Below are 21,640 nucleotides of genomic sequence, written 5' to 3'. Positions count from 1 at the left end.
AGCACTGGAATACAGAGAAACTGGGCAGCACTGGAATACAGAGAAACACTGGGCAGCACTGGAATACAGAGAAACACTGGGCAGCACTGGAATACAGAGAAACACTGGGCAGCACTGGAATACAGAGAAACACTGGGCAGCACTGGAATACAGAGAAACACTGGGCAGCACTGGAATACAGAGAAACACTGGGCAGCACTGGAATACAGAGAAACACTGGGCAGCACTGGAATACAGATAAACACTGGGCAGCACTGGAATTCAGAGAAACACTGGGCAACACTGGAATACAGAGAAACACTGGGCAGCACTGGAATACAGAGAAACACTGGGCAGCACTGGAATACAGAGAAACACTGGGCAGCACTGGAATACAGAGAAACACTGGGCAGCAATGGAATACAGAGAAACACTGGGCAGCACTGGAATACAGATAAACACTGCAGTACTGGAATTCAGAGAAACACTGGGTAGCACTGGAATACAGATAAACACTGAGCAGCACTGGAATACAGAGAAACACTGGGCAGCACTGGAATACAGAGAAACACTGGACAGCACTGGAATACAGAGAAAAGCTGGACAGCACTGGATTTCAGAGAAACACTGGGCAGCATTGGAATACAGATAAACACTGGGCGGCACTGGAATACAGAGAAACACAGGACGACACTGGAATTCAGAGAAACACTGGGCAGCACTGGAATACAGAGAAACACTGGGCAGCACTGGAATACAGAGAAACACTGGGCAGCACTGGAATACAGAGAAACACTGGGCAGCACTGGAATACAGAGAAACACTGGGAAGCACTGGGATACAGATAAACACTGGGCAGCACTGGAATACAGAGAAACACTGTGCAGCACTGGAATACAGATAAACACTGGGCAGCACTGGAATTCAGAGAAACACTGGGCAGCACTGGAATACAGTGAAACACTGGGCAGCACTGGAATACAGAGAAACACTGGGCAGCACTGGAATACAGAGAAACACTGGGCAGCACTGGAATACAGAGAAACACTGGGCAGCAATGGAATACAGAGAAACACAGGACGGCACTGGAATTCAGAGAAACACTGGGCAGCACTGGAATACAGAGAAACACTGGGCAGCACTGGAATACAGAGAAACACTGGGCAGCACTGGAATACAGAGAAACACTGGGCAGCACTGGAATACAGAGAAACACTGGACAGCACTGGAATACAGAGAAAAGCTGGACAGCACTGGATTTCAGAGAAACACTGGGCAGCACTGGAATACAGATAAACACTGGACAGCACTGGAATACAGATAAACACTGGACAGCACTTGAATACAGAGAATCACTGGGCAGCACTGGAATACAGATAAACACTGGACAGCACTGGAATACAGATAAACACTGGGTAGCAATGGACATCAAAGAAACACTGGGCAGCATTCAGATACAGAGAAACACTGGGCCGCACTGGAATGCAGTGTGATCTTGACAGCACTGGAATACAGAGAGGCAATGTGGATTACTGGGATACAGAGAAATACTAGGGAGAACTAGGGTACTGGCATAGACTGGCGCACACTGCAATTCAGACAAACACTGGAATAGAGACAAACACTAGAGTGCAATGTGTTACCAGGTGGGGTTTTATTTAAACATCACTAATTTCTCCTCTTACCACCGTTCCATGAACAGGAAGGTGTTTTTGAAGTGTTTCCTACTTTATAAGCCATGGCATATTTTCCAATCTCTCAGTTTTGGTGTGAGTCAATGTTTACTAAAAATCCCATAACAAACTCAAGATAGGGTAAACTCAGAGGGTTAGTTTATTTTCGCACACTAAAACCCGGAGGAGGGTAGCCACATAGTGTCCTTTTCATTCATACAATAAAAGAGGTGGGAGGCGAAGAAAGAAAGATTTATGGGGCTACGACCACAGAGTAAAGAATTATTGTTTTACCTGAGTCCAGGGCCCGGAATCAAAGTCCAGTGATGTATTCCTTTCCAGAGGTTGTCAGGTTGAAAATTGATGCTGGATAATTCACACTTTCAGTGGAGATGGCTTCCACAATGGGAATGGCACGGGGTGATTAATTAGTCCAGTAGGCGATGGTACAGAAGCTCAGAGGTCCTAGTAGGAACAGTGTAGATGGGGTCAGGCATTCACCTAGATCGAGCCTTTGTTCTGAGCTGCTGCTTGCTAGATGGACGATGACAGACTGATTGACAGTACAGTAAAACAGTGTAACTGGTTCTCCCAGCTAGGGTTGTCATTTAACTCCCACCTCTCCACTTTGCCTTTGACAAAAGACCTATTCCTTTAAATAAAATAGCAAAATACTGCGGATGCTGGAATCTGAAACAAGAACAGGGGATGCTTGAGAAACTCAGCAGGTCTGGCAGCATCTGTAAGGAGAGAAAATAGAGTTAACGATTTGAGTCCGCATGGCACGTCTTCAGAACTAAAGAGAGAGAAAAATGTGTTTATATATCAGAGGGGGTGGAACAACTGGAATAGTGATGAGTGGGAGTTGGGAGAGACAGCAACAAAAATGTAGCAAACTTAAAACGGCCCAGTGGGGGAGGATGGGTTTTCGAACAGGAACAATAAATGTTTAGGATTTACGAAAAGGTAAAGATGGAGGAAAAAAGTCACAGTCTAAAGTTGTTGAACTCAATGTTGAGTCCTGAGGGCTGTAACGTTCCCGGCTGGAAGATGAGGTGCTGTTCATTCAGATTACATTGGGCTTCACTGGAACATTGCAGGAAAGCCAAGCCAGGCATGTGGGCATGAGAGCAAGATGCCGAGTTGAAACTGCAAGTGACGGGAAGGTTACGGTCACACTTGCGGATCGAGAGAAGGTGTTCCGCAAAGCGGTCACCCAGCCTGCGTTTAGTCTCCCCTATGTAGAGTTGGTTTCTGCAGCTCGCAGGTTTGTTAATATCTCTTCAGAGATAACGAGGTGTCAGCTTCTCTGACTGCCAGAGAGTTCCTTTCATTTGAGTCAAAGCGAGGCTCGGCTTCAGTAATTTGAAAATCTTTGTCCAGTTTTAAAATTGTTATAAATTAGCCATGATGATCGATAAATATTTCATTAAAAAGTACATGGGATACACAGAGATACATTGGGAAGCACTGGACTGCAGATGTACACTGTGTCATGTGAGAGTACCCTTTAAGAGATGGGTGTTTAAAAAATGTACCTTTACGAAATGGAGCTGCTCATGTTACTAGAGTGATGTCAGAGTGTGGGTGGCGCTGAGCTCTACTGCTTTTTTTGAGTTTCAGTTTGAGAAAGCTTGGGTGTGTCTGTGAGCTGCACTGCCGTTGATCTCTGCCATGAAGGACTATCTCTTAATCATTTGGTGAATTCAGAAGAATTATAAATGTTTTCAGTCTTGAATGTAAACCCTAATGTGCTCCTGTTTGGAGGTTTGTTAAGTTTTTGGATATTAAAAGGACGGCATACAAGTTACTTAGTGTTGTATTCTTTGGGGGGTGTATTTGAATTAATGGTTGCTAAGAGATTCACTGTTTGTTTTAAAAAGGTTAACTTGAGTTCATAGAATAAACATTGTTTTGTTTTGAAAACCACTGGTCCATTTTCTGCTGTACCAGACCTGTAGAGTGGGCCGTGTGCTCCCCATACCACAATCTATTAAAAGTTGTGGGTCAGGTGAACTCCATGATACACTTTTGGATTCTCTAAACCCTGGACCATAACAATTGGGGGCTCGAGGGAGTCTATATATTGGATTGGCTTAGTGAACGTAAAGACAGTGAGGGGTGAGCATATTGTGGTTGTTTTTCAGGTGTGGTATTTCAGTTTAAGTAGGATGTGTGTTGTGGACAATGGCTCTTTCAGAGGCTCAGACATTTTTGGGGGTGGAGACGGTCACACACAGTACCTTACGGACAGAGACTAAAAGCAGACTGGTAGATTTGGCAAAAACATTGCAATTAACATTACCTGACAAAATGCGAAAAGATGAGGTAATTATGGCGGTGGCTAAGCATTTAAAGTTGCTTGAGGTACAGTTGGACTCATTGGAAATGGCAAAAATTCAGTTGCAAATTAAACAAATGGAACATGAGAAAGAATTAAAGCAGCTTGAATACGAAAGAGAGAGAGAGGAAAAAGAAAATGAGAGAGATGAAAGGAGAAAAGAAAGAATAGCCCTAGCAGAACAAAAAGAAAGAGAAAGGGAGATACAGATCAGGGAAAAAGATAAAGAAAGAGAGTTTGAACTTCTGAAAATGGCCATGAAACATGACAGTCAGTTAAAATTGGCAGACGTAAAGGGAAACGTACAGTTGGATGATAATGATGAGGATAGTGAGAAAGAGCGTCAAAGGCATGGTGGGGATCTATTTAAATATGTCCAAGCATTGCCAAGGGTTGACGAAAAGGAGGTAGAAGCCTTTTTCATTTCATTTCAGAAGGCCGCTAAACAAATGAAATGGCCACAGGACATGTGGATATTACTGATTCAAACACAGCTAGTAGGTAGAGCTAGTGAATTGTTTGCATCTCTACCGGAGGAGGTATCTGGAACGTATGAGGAGGTGAAATAATCCATCTTAGGTGCATATGAACTAGTGCCTGAAGCCTTCAAAGGTTTAGAAATTTAAGGAACAGAGTAATTTTGATAGGTGGATAAGGGCTTTGAAAATAGACCAAACGTATGAAGCTCTCAGAGAAATTATACTTTTGGAGGATTTTAAACATTCAAATTTCTGTGTAGTGAGAACTCATGTGGAAGGGCAGAGGGTTAAAACTGTGGGGTTAGCAGCAGAAATGGCAGATGATTATGAATTAGTTCATAAATCAAGGCTTGGTTTCCGACATCAGTTTCAGCCTGTGAGGGATAGGAACTGGAGGCATGAGAAATACTCAAGTGGTAAAAGTAAAGGTGATCTGATGGGAGATAACAAGGAGAGTGTACCTCAGATTAAAAGAGAAATACAGGAGGGTGGAAAAGAAATGGAAAGTTTCAAATGTTTTCACTGTAATAAACTAGGCCATGTAAAGTCACAGTGTTGGTGGCTGAAGAAAAGCACTCGGAAGGCTGATGTGGTAAAACAGGATAAGACAGTGGGGTTTGTTAAAGTGGTAAAGGAAAGACCAAGTGAAGTGAAGGAGGTGCAAAAGATTGTACAGCCTGATCAAGAGGTGATTGATAAGAAGGTGCCAGATGTCTTTAAAGAATTTACTTGTGTGGGTAAAGTTTACTCATGTGTATCAGGAGGAGTAGGTAAAGAAGTCACAATTTTAAGAGATACGGGAGCTAGTCAATCTTTAATGGTAACAGATGAGGAGTTATGTAGTTTGGGAAGAATGTTGCCAGAAAAGGTGGTAATATGTGGAATTCAGGGTGAGAGGAATAGCGTTCCATTATATAAGATAAGGTTGGAAAGTCCAGTGAAGAGTGGTGAAGTGGTAGTAGGAGTAACAGAGAAACTATCTTGTCCAGGAATACAGTTTATCTTGGGTAATGATATAGCTGGATCGCAAGTGGGAGTGATGCGTACAGTGGTTGATAAGCTAGTGGAAAATCAGACAACTGAAGTGTTGAAGGACGAATATCCTGGGATTTTTCCGGATTGTGTAGTAACAAGGTCGCAAAGTCACAGGTTAAGACAAGAGGAGAAATCAAAGAGTGAAGATGAAGTTGAAATGCAATTATCAGAAACGATTTTTGATCAGATGGTTGAAAAAGAACAAGAACAGGTGGAGGATGAGGCGGATATTTTTAGTTCAGGAAAATTGGTGGAGTTACAACAAAAAGATATAGAAATAAAACGGATGTATCAGAAAGCATACACGGAAGAGGAATCTGCGTGTATACCAGAGTGTTATTACTGTAAAAGCGATGTCTTGATGAGAAAATGGAGACTTTTACATATGCAGGCGGATGAAAAGTGGGCAGAAGTTCATCAAGTAGTATCGCCGGTAGGGTATAGAAAGGAGGTGTTGCGAGTTGCACATGAGGTACCAGTGGGAGGTCATTTGGGGATAAGGAAAACTTAAGCTAAAATCCAAAAACATTTTTATTGGCCTGGACTGCATAAAGATGTAGTTAAATTTTGTCAATCATGTCACACCATGTCAAGTGATAGGGAAACCTCAAGCAGTGATAAAACCAGCGCCCTTAATACCCATTCCAGCATTTGAGGAACAAGGGTCCTAATTGATTGCGTAGGACCGCTTCCGAAAACAAAAAGTGGAAATCAATATCTTTTGACTATAATGGATGTGTCTACGAGGTTTCCAGAGGCCATTCCAGTACGTAATATTACAGCTAAAAAGATTGTGGAGGAGTTACTTAAATTCTTCACGAGATATGGACTACCCCCAGAAATACAATCGGATCAAGGAGCAAATTTTACCTCGAGGTTATTCAAAGAAGTAATGGATAGCTTAGGAATAAAACAATTTAAATCAACTGCGTACCATCCAGAATCGCAGGGAGCGTTAGAAAGGTGGCATCAGACATTAAAGACAATGTTGAGGGCGTATTGTCAAGATTATCCAGCGGATTGGGATAAACGAATTCCATTCGTACTGTTTGCAATTAGGGATGCACCTAATGAGTCAACCAAATTTAGTCCTTTTGAACTAATTTTTGGTCATGAGGTAAGAGGACCACTTAAATTGATTAAGGAAAAATTGGTGAGTGAGAAATTGGAAATTACACTATTGGATTACGTGTCAAATTTTTGGGAACGATTAAATAAAGCAGGTGAATTGGCGAGACAACATTTGAAAGTTGCACAAAATGTGATGAAACGGGTAGCGGACAAGAAATCCAAAGTTCGTAGTTTTACCAGTGGGGATAAAGTTTTAGTGTTGTTACCAGCGGTAGGTGAACCTCTAAAAGCTAGGTTTTGTGGACCTTATCAGATTGAAAGGAAATTAAGTGAGGTGAATTATGTGGTTAAAAATCCCAGATAGAAGGAAGACTCACCGAGTGTGTCATGTGAATATGCTTAAAAGGTACTTTGAAAGGGAAGGAGAGAAAAAGGAGGAGGTGAAATGAAATGAAAATGAAAATGAAATGAAAATCACTTATTGTCACAAGTAGGCTTCAAATGAAGTTACTGTGAAATTTTAATGATTCTAACTCAAAGTGATGAACCAAATCCAGATGACTGTGAATTTGACATACCTCAAATTAAATTGGAAAATGAGGATGTTCTTAAAAATTGGGATAAATTGTTGAGTTACCTTCCAGAGGAAAAACAAACTGACCTGAAAGAGTTATTGTTATCACATGGGCAAGTTTGTTGAGATAAATTGGGAAGTACTAAAATGGCTATACATGATGTAGATGTGGGAAATGCTGTTCCAATCAAACAACATCCATACAGACTTAACCCTTTAAAATTGGCACAGGTTAACAAAGAGATTGAGAGTATGCTTAAAAATGGCATAATTGAAGTGGGTCGCAGCCAATGGAGCTCACCCATTGAGATGGTGCCTAAACCAGACGGTACCCAACGGTTGTGTGTGGACTATAGAAAAGTTAATGCAGTTACAAGAACGGAGTCTTATCCTATCCCACGTTTGGAGGATTGCATTGAGAACGTGGGACAGTCCGCTTCTATTTCCAAATTGGATTTACTCAAAGGTTACTGGCAGGTACCTTTATCCGAAAGGGCAAAGGAGATTTCAGCTTTTGTGACTCCAGATGGTATATACCAATTCAAAGTTATGCTATTTGCCATGAAAAACGCCCCAGCCACATTTCAACGGTTAACTAAAAAAGTTGTTTCAGGATTACCCAATTGTGCGGTATACATCGACGATCTGGTAATTTTCAGCCAGACATGGAAAGAACATTTAAAACATCTGATGGAGTTATTCGATCGACTTCAGGAGGCGGGTTTGGTGATAAACCTAGCCAAAAGTGAATTTGGAAAAGCCCAAGTCACTTTCCTTGGCCATACAATCGGACAGGGTCGAATGGTCCAATGTGATGTGAAAACAAAAGTTATTGGGGAGTTTCCGATATCCTCAACATGACGGGAAATAATGCGGTTTCTTGGTATGAGTGGATTTTACCGCAAATCTGTACCAAATTTTAGCAGTGTGGTCGCTCCACTGATGGACTTGCTCAAGAAGCGTAACAAATTCCAGTGGACAGCGGAGTGTCAACAGGCATTTCACGGCCTGAAGGCTGTGATAACCACTGCTCCTGTGTTAGCCATCCCAAATTATACCCAACCACTCAAAGTGGCGGTCGATGCGAGTGATGTGGGCGTAGGTGCGATGCTTCTACAAGACGACGATGAAGGGCTAGGGCGGCCTGTTGGTTATTTTTCAAAAAAATTAAATTCTCACCAGAAAAAGTATTCGACGATTGAGAAGGAGACTTTGCGTTTGGTGCTGGCTTTGCAACATTTTCACATTTATGTGACCAGCAATCCGTCTGACACCGTTATATGTACTGATCATAATTCGTTGGCGTTTTTGGAGCGATTCCGGAATAACAATGCGAGGCTATTTCGCTGGAGTTTATTGTTACAGCCATTTCATTTAAAAATAGTACATGTGGCAGGACGAGAAAACGTGATAGCCGATGCTTTGTCACGAATGTGATTAACGGAAGCAATTTCCGTTGGAGGAAGAAGAAGGAAAAAAATGGACTATATGATTATACCTGTTTGCGTGTGTTGTTTTTTGAAACAAAATGTATATTTACTGTGTGCATTTCTTAAAGGATGGTGAAAAGGTGAAAAATGAAACCATCTTGAAGTTGATGGTTTGTTTGTTTTTCTTGGGGGGAGGTGTCATGTGAGAGTACCCTTTAAGAAATGGGTGTTTAAGAAATGTACCTTTAAGAAATGGAGCTGCTCATGTTACTAGAGTGATGTCAGAGTGTGGGTGGAGCTGAGCTCTACTGCTTTTTTTGAGTTTCAGTTTGAGAAAGCTTGGGTGTGTCTGTGAGCTGCACTGCCGTTGATCTCTGCCATGAAGGACTATCTCTTAATCATTTGGTGAATTCAGAAGAATTATAAATGTTTTCAGTCTTAAATGTAAACCCTGATATGCTCCTGTTTGGAGGTTTGTTAAGTTTTTGGATGTTAAAAGATCAGCATACAGATTACTTAGTGTTGTATTCTTTGGGGGGTGTATTTGAATTAATGGTTTCTAAGAGATTCACTGTTTGTTTTAAAAAGGTTAACTTGAGTTCATAGAATAAACATTGTTTTGTTTTAAAAACCACTGGTCCATTTTCTGCTGTACCACACCTGTAGAGTGGGCCGTGTGCTCCCCATACCACAATCTATTAAAAGTTGTGGGTCAGGTGAACTCCATGATACACTTTGGGGTTCTCTAAACCCTGGACCATAACAATTGTGATACAGGGGAGATGCACTGGGAGCACTGGGATTCTTATGTACACTGGGAATACAGGTATGCACTCGGACACTGGCATACAGAGAAACATTGGGAACACTGGGCCATGTAGAGATGGAATACAGAACTTTAGCGATGAGACTTCAGTGGCCCAGCAAACTTACAGGTGGCAGTTCCTTCAGGAGGAGAAGATCTGTGAAAGGTGTTTCTTTAAAAAGAACCTTGCTTTTTGGAAGGATGACCCATTTGTCAATCAACTAAGCTTCCATCTGGATGGAAATGATGGAAAAAGCACAAACGTGAATCCAACTCCACTCATAAGTGAAGCAAAATCTCAGTCTAATTATTGCTGCACGAGAAGATTCTCTCTGTTACTGTTCTTAGGTCAGCCTCAACAATTTGCATTTTTGTAGCATCTTTAATGTAGTCAAATGCCTTCGAGACACTTCACAGGAGTGTTATCAAAAGAAAATCGAACACCGAGCCACAGAGGGAAATATTTGAATAGCTTGGTTAAAGAAGTAGGTTTTAAGGAGCTTTCTAAAGGAGGAGAGACAGAGAGGTAGAGAGGTTTAAGGGAGGGATTCCAGACTCGGGGGCGAGGCAGCTGAAGGCACGGCTGCCAATGGTGGAGCGATGGAATCTGGGGGTGTGCAACGAGAGAGCAGATATCTTGGAGGGCCGCTGGGCTGGAGGAGTTTACACACTTGGCAACGGTGAGGCCGCAGAGAGAGTTGAAGGCAACCTGCTGGGCCGTCACTGCAGCGAAGCCCAATGGAAACCAATCGCTATCGGACCTCACCAAACAAGACCCAGCTCCAACCTCAATGAAACTCATCACCTTCTATCGCCCAGGCAACTGAGCAGTGTTCACACACACACAGAGCAGAACCTTTACAATCTGCATTCCAATGTGATCAATGACAAAGTGGTAGTTGTATTAAATTAGCTGCTGATTAGATGAATTGACTGTTGTGCATTTCCCAAAGTGTATGTGTAATGTGTGCACTGACATGCATGAAATGGTGGATGAAGTCGCTGTTGGAATCTCACAGAAGGGGCTGGATTCTCCGCAGTCCCAGGCCGAAATCGCAGCTGTTGCGGGGGTGGAGAATCCACTTCGGGGCCCAGCCCCAGTCCGCCGATTCTCCGGGCCCCGAAAATCGGCGTGACGGCAGAGTACACCGCGTGGCTGGGGGCCCATTGTCAGAGGCCCGCCGAGCAAACCTACGCTCCCGACCGGCCAAGTTCCCGACGGCGTGGAACTAACCATCTATTGCCGGTTGGGATGCTCGCGTGGCGGCTGCGGACTCAGTCCGTGGTCGCCCTTGTCGGGGGTGGGCGGATCGGAGGCCAGGGGGGGCCTTATAGGCAGCTGGGGACTAGATTTGCGGGGTTAGATGCTCGGGCACGCGGCCGATCGGGGAGTCTAATTTCTCTGTGTGGCTCCGCGGGCCGGGTCCGCCATGGATCTCGGCGCGGCCGCTGGAAGCCGCCGCCTTGCGCATGTGCGGACTCCAAACCAGAAGTGCGGGGCCCGTATCCGCAGCTAAAGCTGCGAGATTTACTCCGGGTTCCTGCTCGCCCCCTGCAGGGCTGAGAATTAGCTCAACCTGTTTCTTGTAATTTCTGGAGTAAAACTCCACCGTTTTTACGCCGGCGTGGGAACAGAGTCCCATTTTGGGAGAATCTAGTATGAATGAGGAACCAGAGAGTGGCTGTTATTCCTGTGAGAGTCAGTGACAGTCGGGTCACAAGGGGACAGCCCTGACTAATTGAAGGGTTTTATCAATGATTTTATGTTGCTAGATTTCTCAGAGCAGAACCGATTGTGAATTCTGACCTGTCTTTATCTCCACAGTACAATGGGAACCGCTATGAAGAACTATCAGACGAGGATAAATACGTGAATGGCCAGCACGATTACCAAGACGACTTTTTGGAGCAACTCCACTCTATTTATAATCAGTTATCGTATAGACCCCCAGACCCTTCTCACTACCCCAGCACCTCTCACAGATACCCCCAGCCTGGCTCACGGGTACCCTACATTTACCCGAAAGAACAATATGTGTAAATGACCATCGCTGACTGACGGTGACCGTGAGGACACAGCGCTGAGCCCACTGTCTTAACTCCAAACCCCACCTTCAGACATTGGACATAAAGCTGCTTAACCCTTTGTTAACCAACGGGATGGAAGTTTTGTTTCACTCTCTCGTAACGCATGTGGCACGCACACGCACGGGGAATGGTTCTACCATGCTGGTCGCAAAAGAGTTAACACCGTGATTTTGTCTTCGCAAGTGCCACCTGAAAACAAACACATGCAAATCTCTCCTGGCCAAGAACTTGTGATAGTGCTTTGGGACTGATACCATCAGGAGTGCTGGCTTGTGAGCCAAGGTGCTACTGCACGTAAACTGATGTCGGGGTGGGCGAGTTGGGGGGGTGGGGAGGGGTGAGGCAGGGAGGGGAGAATGTTGAAAGTTGTTAGTGGCGTTTGATATTGTTCTTGTGCGAGTGACAGTGGGTATACAATGCTGCTGCTGCTGTGTTTGATGCACCAGGCTCAAGTCTTACTTTACATGCAGAAATCCCTGCTTGCAAGCCTGGTATTTCTGTTGTCACTGCCCCTTGAACACTGACTGATCAATAACCGGCAAGGTTCTCTGTCGAATTGTGATGCAGAGGAATGGGTCTAATGGAAATGTGCACGTGTGTCCAGTGTCAACCTCTTTTCCGATTGGCTGCTTATCCCCACGTTGCGATAATGGTTGGCCAGTCATGGAGAGCGTGATCATGACCCAATATTCTATGGCACTTTTCTGTCTTTGTCTGTGAGCAATGATTGGTGTGAAGCCTCCATTTAATGGTTGATCCTGCAGAGAGTCAGACTTTCCAGTGTTACCCATGTCTGGGAGGGTCACAGCCGGGCAACACTCGGCCTGGCCCCTCCTTTTGACCCAATCATAAAGCACCTTCTATGGAGCCAGTTCAAACTGTCTTTGCAGAGGGAGCGCCTGGGAATCAAAAACACCATTCTGAAGATTAGATGCAAATTGATCCTCCAGCAGTTCCTTAAGAAGCACTCAGTCTGAAAACTGAGGCCTTCTATGAGCAGGTGGTGGAAGAAATGTTAATGTTAAGAACAGCTAAACAATCACTGAATATCATGAACATACATGGGCCTGAATCAAGGAGCCTCGGTGACGCAGTGCTGGGGCCCGGCTAGGCTGGCAAAGGCACTGCCTAAAGAACTGAGGGGACAGAACGAGCAGGGAAGGGATGAAGGGGACAGGAGCACTGGAAGAATGGGGAATATGAGACGTAACAGCCAACTATCTCATCGAGGACATTTGATAGGACCTTTTAGCCATGGGCATTCCAAGGGTAAAGTGAACACTGACTCTGGACAAACAAGAGCTTTGTGAAGCTTCTTAAGTTTTTCCCCTCCTGCTCTGAAGGCACTGGGTCTTGTTGGCGTGTAAGCCCCATGGGCGCTTCCTAAATGTGCTGCCTCACCCACATGTGCGAGGGTGCTCAGTGTGTGTCAGCAGGACATTCAATACGAGAGCACCAGAGCTAAAGCCAATTCTGCTCCCCCCCCCTCCCCCAGCAGCAAGGTTGAGTGGGTAGCGACCAGGAGCAGGAGCCCTCGCTGGTGTCCCCTTCCCCCCGACCTCTGGGACAGAGGCTAGTGGCAGAACCTGGAGTGTTGGTCCCATTTGAGATCCCTGAATTAGCACAGACCCAAGATTGAGGTTGAGATTCTCTGGGCATGTAAGGCACCAGTAGCACATTAGAAGATGTCGGAGCACTTTGACAAGTACTATTTTAGTGATGGAAATAATCTCTATATAGAGTTGTGGATATGACAGTTTATAGTTTAATAACCCCAACTGCATTTTTATCTGACAAAAAGTGTCTCTTGATATAGAAAGAATGATGGATACAGAGATTATTTTGAAGCAAGCTGATGGAGATGGGGTATTTTGGTGTTATCATTGGCCAACAAACATAGTCGAACAGCATCAAGATATAGATTAGTTGGAAACTGCTACTTTTGCTCTTAGTGAGGTCAGCAAAACATCAACTACACAATGTCCCACTGTTTATTTTTAACATCCTGGAATATGAATTTAATGTGAAACTGGACTGTTCCAGAACCTTCACTTGGGCAGCAGCTCCGTAAACCCCTTCCCATTCACTCCCACTGTACAGAATCTCAATATCCCAAGCTCTTGCCATTCATTCCCACTGTACAGAATCCCAATATCTCAAACCCCTTCCCATTCATTCCCACTACAGAATCCCAATATCCCAAACCCTTCCCAATCATTCCCACTGTGCAGATATCCAATATCCCAAACCCTTCCCTTTCATTCCCACTGTACAGAATCCCAATATCCCAAACCCTTCCCATTAATTCCCAATGTACAGAATCTCAATATCGCAAACCCTACCAATTCATTCCCACTGTGCAGAATCACAATATCCCAAACCCCTTCACATTCATTCCCACTGTACAGAATCTCAATATCCCAAGCTCTTGCCATTCATTCCCACTGTACAGAATCCCAATATCCCAAACCCCTTCCCATTCAATTCCACTGTACAGAATCCCAATATCCCAAACCCTTCCCATTCATTCCCACTGTACAGAATCCCAATATCCCAAACCCTTCCCAATCACTCCCACTGTACAGAATCTCAATATCGCAAACCCTTCCAATTCATTCCCACTGTGCAGAGTCTTAAACCCCTTCCCATTCATTCCCACTGTACAGAATCCCAATATCCCAAACCCTTCCCATTCATTCCCACTGTACAGAATCCCAATATCCCAAACCCTTCCCAATCACTCCCACTGTACAGAATCTCAATATCGCAAACCCTTCCCATTCATTCCCACTGTACAGAATCACAATATCCCAAACCCCTTCCAATTCATTCCCACTGTACATAATCTCAATATACCAAAGCCCTTCCCATTCATTCCCACTGTGCAGAATCCCAAACCCCTGCCCATTCATTCCCACTGTTCAGAATCCCAATATCCCAAATCCCTGCCCATTCATTCTAATAGCATTAACGTCAATATCCCAAACTGTCCTGCTCCCTCTATTGGAATTCAATTTCAACAGGCCACATCTTCCCATTCACTCCCATAATTTAAGAACCAGTGGACCCAATACCACATCCTATTCTCTCCTTCGGGATAGAATTCCAATGCACCAGGTGCACCGCATTGATTCCCTTTCTGATAAATTCCAATGGACCAAATCTCTTCCCTCTCCCTTCAGATAGAGTTCCCAATTCCTATTATTGCACTATGATATATACTGCCCGGACTGCCACATTGCACTGAAACATGTTTTTTGGTATCTCAGCACTATTTAAAATTTAAGCTTTAAAAGAACAGGAAAAATGCCAAGTGATTGAACCCAGGATGTGAAATGTCTCCCTCCTGATGGATTCCCTCCCTTTCTTTGCTGGAGTGCAGGTATTCAATCTTAGATCTTTGAAAATCATACTCAGCAAAATCACAAAGCTGGAACGATAGAATATTCACGCTCTCACTGAAAAGGAACCAAATGTTCAGCCATAAATTTTGTGCAGAAAATACCCTTCACAAGCTCTCTTCACTTTGCATTGGCAGACTCCGTTCAAAACCTACACTAAAAGCAGAGGAACAGAGCATATTAATCTCAAGCAGATATCAGGAGGAAGTATTAAAAGAACAAAGAAAGTTTGGCAAACAGAAGGAAAGGTCAAAGGGTTATTCACAACACCATAAAGGGTTATTCACAACACCATAAGATGCTGTGACACATTTACTGGACGAGAAGGAGCTTCATGGCCAAATGACCATTCCTCCGTCCTGAGTTATGTCCTTGTGCAATTCCTCTTGCGGGGCATAGAGAGCCCTAAAAATACAGTGAATAAAACAACCTGACTGCAGTACCAAACAGCTCAGTGAAAGTGGAGAACTGCCAATAATAATAATCTTTATTAGTGTCACAAGTAGGCTGACATTAACACCGTAATAAGTTACTGTGAAAAGCCCCTAGTCACCACACTCCGGCGCCTGTTCGGGTACACAGAGGGAGAATTCAGAATGTCCAATTCACCTAACAAGCACGTCTTTCAAACACCTGCCCTCCCACAGATCTCCATTAATGTTGTTGCTGTTGGTTTGTGGACTGAATTACTACTTGTCAGTGCTGCTGATATTTCAAAGGAGGGTAGGATTCATGCACAGTTCCTGAAATATCCAAAGTCAACATTGAACTAGATTTGAGGAGAGGTGTATCGGAGTGAGAAATAAAGAGATAGAGAATAAATCTTAAAACATTTAGCTTGCATTGTTCCAGGCACTGATTGTCCTACCACACATCTGCTGCAGTTTTAGTTTCATTTTGGAAACTTACCCCGATACCTGATTGGACAACATTGCAGTGGCCCCACTGTGTCACACTGCCAATGTACCCTCTCTGGCAGTGTGACTCAGTCAGGGCTCACTGGCCGCTAACACTGTTTTTATTAAACTGCCCCTGGGAATTATTTCTAGCGAAAGTTCAAAAAAGTTCCTCATTCGGTGATCAAACAACAGTTAGTGACCATCCAATATTGTTATTGATAATGATTTGCTTCTTTATTGTGTTATTGATCATATAACAATGTTATTGATCATAGAAATATGTTTATTGATCACATAATACTCTGGTTATTGATCACTTTGATATAGCTTCTTTCTTCCCATGGTTAAATGCTGGAAACAATTACATTTCTGTCTCATTTTCTTTGATCTGATTGGAGGGACCCTGTTGCCTGACAGGAGGACCTGTCGTCCATCTGACTGTCACACTCTGTTGTCAATCACCTGTACTGCAAATGTGTTTTAATTCTTTAATTATTCAATGTCTTTTACACCTTTTGAATGCATGTCTCCTGTCATGTAAAATGAATTCTGTACATTTTGAATGATGATTTTCTTTTTGGAGAAGTACAAAGATAATTCCAAACTCATCTCCCCATTCGATCGGCGTTACAGTTATTCAGACTTAGATTCCGCTTATTGCAGACATCACATTTTGGGGCAAAAGTGTTTTGCATTCTTCAAAGAAATAGTGACATTGAGTGTGATAAAAAAAATTTACAACTGCAATCTCATTCGATCTCTGCCTTACTGCTTCCCGCTCTCTGTGCCACACGCCACCTCTCTCTGCTTCACTCCATCACTGTGTCTCCCTCTGTCACTCTGTCTCATTCTCTCTGCCTCACTCTGTCCGCCTCTGCTTCACTCTCTCTCTCTGCCTCACTCGCCTCTTCAACTCTGGCTGGACATATTCCAGGAGATGCCACTTGGGCCAGTCAGGGGGAACAAACCTGTCACCTACATTTTATGACTCAATATGAACAATCCTGTCCCCTGCCTTTTGCTCTCTGGAGGGCTGGAAATGCTCTGCACAGTACACCCGGTCACCACCAATTCAATCTGACACGGGGGCGGCACGGTGACACAGTGGTTAGCACTGCCTCCTCGCAGCTTCAGGGTCCCGGGTTCAATTCCGGCCCCGGGTCACTGACTGTGCGGAGTCTGCACGTTCTCCCCGTGTGTGCGTTCGTTTCCTTCGGGTGCTCCGGTTTCCTCCCACAGTCCAAAGATGTACAGGGTAGGTGGATTGGCCGTGCTAAATTGCCCTTAATGTCCAGAAATGTTAGGTGGGATTACAACAAAGAACAAGAACAAAGAACAATACAGCACAGGAACAGGCACTTCGGCCCTCCAAGCCTGTACCGGTCACCTTTCCTTACTAGTTACTGGGTTACGGGGATGGGATGGGCGCTCTTTCATAGGGTCGGTGCAAACGCGATGGGCTGAATGGCATCCTTCTGCACTGTAAATTCTTTGATTCTATAATAATGATAATGTCATTAACTATTCACAAATGCAGCATCTGACCATCCAAGGGCGGCATAGTAGCACAGTGGTTAGCACTGTTGCTTCACAGTCCCAGGGTCGATTCCTGCTTTGGTCACTGTCTGTGCGGAGTCTGCACGTTCTCCCCGTGTCTGCGTGGGTTTCCTCCGGGTGCTCCGGTTTCCTCCCACAAGTTCTGAAAGACGTGCTGTTAGGTGAATTGGACATTCTGAATTCTCCCTCCGTGTACCTGAACAGGCGCCGGAGCGTGTCGACTAGGGGCTTTTCACAGTAACTTAATTGCAATGTTAATGTAAGCCTACTTGTTACACTAAAGATTATTATTATTATTACCAGTCTCAGTCCGGCTGAAATGTTCCTGCGGATGCCGGAATCTGAAACAAAAACAGAAAATACTGGACAACCTCAGCAGGTCTGACAGCGTCTGTGGAGAGAGAAGGGAGCTGATATTTCGAGTTATCCAGATGCTGTCAGACCTGCAGCACGGTAGCATTGTGGATAGCACAATTGCTTCACAGCTCCAGGGTCCCAGGTTCGATTCCGGCTTGGGTCACTGTGTGTGCGGAGTCTGCACATCCTCCCCGTGTGTGCGTGGGTTTCCTCCGGGTGCTCCGGTTTCCTCCCACAGTCCAAAGATGTGCAGGTTAGGTGGATTGGCCATGATAAATTGCCTTTAGTGTCCAAAATTGCCCTTAGTGTTGGGTGGGGTTACTGGGTTATGGGGATAGGGTGGAGGTGTTGACCTTGGGTAGGGTGCTCTTTCCAAGAGCCGGTGCAGACTCGATGGGCCGAATGGCCTCCTTCTGCACTGTAAATTCTATGATGCTGCTGAGATTGCCCAGTGTTTTCTGATTTTGTTTGAAATGATCCCGGAATGCTTTGCTTGGCCTCTGGGAGATTGAGCCCGATTCCTGAGGACTCCCAAAGGATTTTGGAAGGGTTGCTGATTCCATCCTCCTCACCCGGCCCCTCTCTTTCTCTGTCTCTCTCGCCCTGCCCCTCTCTTTCTCTGTCTCTCTCGCCCTGCCCCTCCCTTTCTCTGTCTCTCTCGCCCTGCCCCTCTCTTTCTCTGTCTCTCTCGCCCTGCCCCTCCCTTTCTCTGTCTCTCTCGCCCTGCCCCTCTCTTTCTCTGTCTCTCTCACCCTGCCCCTCTCTTTCTCTGTCTCTCTCACCCTGCCCCTCTCTTTCTCTGTCTCTCTCACCCTGCCCCTCCCTTTCTCTGTCTCTCTCACCCTGCCCCTCTCTTTCTCTGTCTCTCTCACCCTGCCCCTCTCTTTCTCTGTCTCTCTCACCCTGCCCCTCTCTTTCTCTGTCTCTCTCAACCTGCCCCTCTCTTTCTCTGTCTCTCTCGCCCTGCCCCTCTCTTTCTCTGTCTCTCTCACCCTGCCCCTCTCTTTCTCTGTCTCTCTCACTCTGCCCCTCTCTTTCTCTGTCTCTCTCACCCTGCCCCTCTCTTTCTCTGTCTCTCTCACTCTGCCCCCACTCACCCTCTGCCTCTTCCCCGCCATCATCCTCTCTCATTATTTCTAATTAGAGCCTGAGTGACTCTTTTCCCGTGATTGTTGAATGATACCTCATTACAATGTGGTTGTTGACCTTCTGGATCAGTTGATAAACTCATTGACATTAACAAGACAAGCAGCTGAGCCATTTTCGTGGAGGACACTTGACAGGACAACGTGGCGTTTCCTCATTCATTTCCTTCAGTTCAGAGCAAGTTCATGGCCAAGCCGAAATATCTCAAGAAGATGTCAAACAAGTTGCTGTGTGTGTGTTGATAGTTTACCGGGGGTTCAGCAGTGCTGCCTAACCAACTCGACATATGTGACCTTCCCTTCGAGAGACTTCCACCATTTCTGCTATTTCCTGCTAATTTTGACACACCAGAATCATAACTGATATTTATATAGTTAAACTCATCACCCTTACCGCTCCCTCCCCCAGGAGTATACCACATCGGGGACACTGGATACTGGCAGCATCGTTCTGTACCTTACAGCAATCTACAAAGTTCAATTGTTAGATTGATTTGAGCAGATTCTAGACACCAATCATTTCCTCATTAATGTTTAATATATAATCCTCAATCTACAATTCAGATTTTGGTTGAACCTGTTGTCTATAACCAGACATTACATCCTCAGTCAATGTCTCTTTAGATGGATCAGTGTTAAGAATTTCACAAGCCATTCATGGGGAGCGGCTACTATAGTGAGCAGGTTAATATCTTACAAAGATATCAATTGTTATTACTAGAGTTGTTGCATTTCAAAAAGAGATTTTGCAAAGGTTTAGTGATGTACACCATGATACAGCGTCTGTACAATGTGATACAGCGTCTGTACACTGATACAGGATCTGTACACTGCGATACAGGGTCTGTACACTGAGATACAGGGTCTGCACACTGTGATCAGGGTCTGTACACTGCGATCAGGGTCTGTACACTGTGATACAAGGTCTGTGCACTATGATACAGGGTCTGTACACTGTGATACAGGGTCTGTGCACTATGATACAGGGTCTGTACACTGTGATACAGGGTCTGTGCACTATGATACAGGGTCTGTACACTGTGATACAGGGTCTGTACACTGATACAGGATCTGTACACTGCGATACAGGGTCTGTACACTGCGATACAGGGTCTGTACACTGCGATCAGGGTCTGTACACTGCGATACAGGGTCTGTACACTGCGATCAGGGTCTGTACACTGTGATACAAGGTCTGTGCACTATGATACAGGGTCTGTACACTGTGATACAGCGTCTGTACACTGATACAGGATCTGTACACTGCGATACAGCGTCTGTACACTGCGATACAGGGTCTGCACACTGTGATCAGGGTCTGTACACTGCGATCAGGGTCTGTGCACTATGATACAGGGTCTGTACACTGTGATACAAGGTCTGTACACCATGATACAGGGTCTGTACACCATGATGCAGGGTCTGTACACCGTGATACAGGGTCTATACACTCTGATACAGGATCTGTACACTGCGATACAGGGTCTGTACACGGCGATACAGGGTCTGTACACTGATACAGGGTCTGTACACTGTGATCAGGGTCAGTGCACTGTGATACAGGGTCTGTACACTGTGATACAAGGTCTGTACACTGATCAGGGATTGTACACTGTGATACAAGGTCTGTACACCATGATACAGGGTCTGTACACTGATACAAGGTCTGTACACCATGATACAGGGTCTGTACACTGATACAGGGTCTGTACACTGTGATGCAAGGTCTGTACACTGTGATCAGGGTCTGTGCACTGTGATATAGGGTCTGGACACTGATACAGGGTCAGTACACTGATCAGGGTCTGTACACTGATACAGGGTCTGTACACTTTGATACAGCGTCTGTACACTGTGATACAAGGTCTGTACACCATGATACAGGGTCTGTACACTGATACAGGGTCTGTGCACTGATACAGGGTCTGTACACTGATACAGGGTCTGTACACTGATACAGGGTCTGTACACTCTGATACAGTGTCTGTACACTGATATAGGGTCTATACACTCTGATACAGTGTCTACACTGGTACAGGTTCTGGACACGCTGATACAGTGTCTACACTGTGATACAGGGTCTGTGCACCGTGATATAGGGTCTGTACACTGTGATATAGGGTCTGTACATTGTAATACAGGGTCTGTACACTGTGATCAGGGTCTGTACATTGTGATATAGGGTCTCTACACTGTGATCCGGGTCTGTGCACTGCGATACAGGGTCTGTACACTGATCAGGGTCTGTACACTGATACAGGGTCTGTACACTGATCAGGGTCTGTACACTGATACAGGGTCTGTACACTGATACAGGGTCTGTACACTGATACAGGGTCTGTACACTCTGATACAGTGTCTGTACACTGATATAGGGTCTATACACTCTGATACAGTGTCTACACTGGTACAGGTTCTGGACACGCTGATACAGTGTCTACACTGTGATACAGGGTCTGTGCACCGTGATATAGGGTCTGTACACTGTGATATAGGGTCTGTACATTGTAATACAGGGTCTGTACACTGTGATCAGGGTCTGTACATTGTGATATAGGGTTTCTACACTGTGATCCGGGTCTGTGCACTGCGATACAGGGTCTGTACACTGATCAGGGTCTGTACACTGATACAGGGTCTGTACACTGATCAGGGTCTGTACACTGATACAGGGTCTGTACACTGATACAGGGTCTGTACACTGATACAGGGTCTGTACACTCTGATACAGTGTCTGTACACTGATATAGGGTCTATACACTCTGATACAGTGTCTACACTGGTACAGGTTCTGGACACGCTGATA

General features: G+C 44.9%; 1 protein-coding gene across 7 annotated transcripts in view; it reads left to right on the top strand.

Moving 5' to 3' along the window:
• The window catches only part of LOC140398116 (nectin-1-like), a 574,692-nt gene that overhangs the window by 538,651 nt on the left and 14,401 nt on the right, over positions 1–21,640 (top strand). For 2 of the 7 annotated variants that reach the window (XM_072486378.1, XM_072486383.1), the window contains one exon: positions 11,213–16,522. The exons of 1 other annotated variant lie outside the window; for it this stretch is intronic. In XM_072486378.1, coding sequence (XP_072342479.1) covers positions 11,213–11,428 — 216 coding nt within the window. In that variant the 3' untranslated portion in view covers positions 11,429–16,522. Of the gene's footprint in view, positions 1–11,212; positions 16,523–21,640 lie in introns of those variants that run through there. 4 more of the 7 variants (XM_072486381.1, XM_072486384.1, XM_072486382.1 and 1 more) reach the window with 2 other exon arrangements.

The sequence above is a fragment of the Scyliorhinus torazame genome, chromosome 21 (assembly GCF_047496885.1).
Source record: "Scyliorhinus torazame isolate Kashiwa2021f chromosome 21, sScyTor2.1, whole genome shotgun sequence".
Taxonomy (NCBI): Eukaryota; Metazoa; Chordata; class Chondrichthyes; order Carcharhiniformes; family Scyliorhinidae; genus Scyliorhinus; species Scyliorhinus torazame.
The sequence above is the reverse complement of the archived record's forward strand: the minus strand, read 5'-3'. Positions and strand labels throughout refer to the sequence as shown.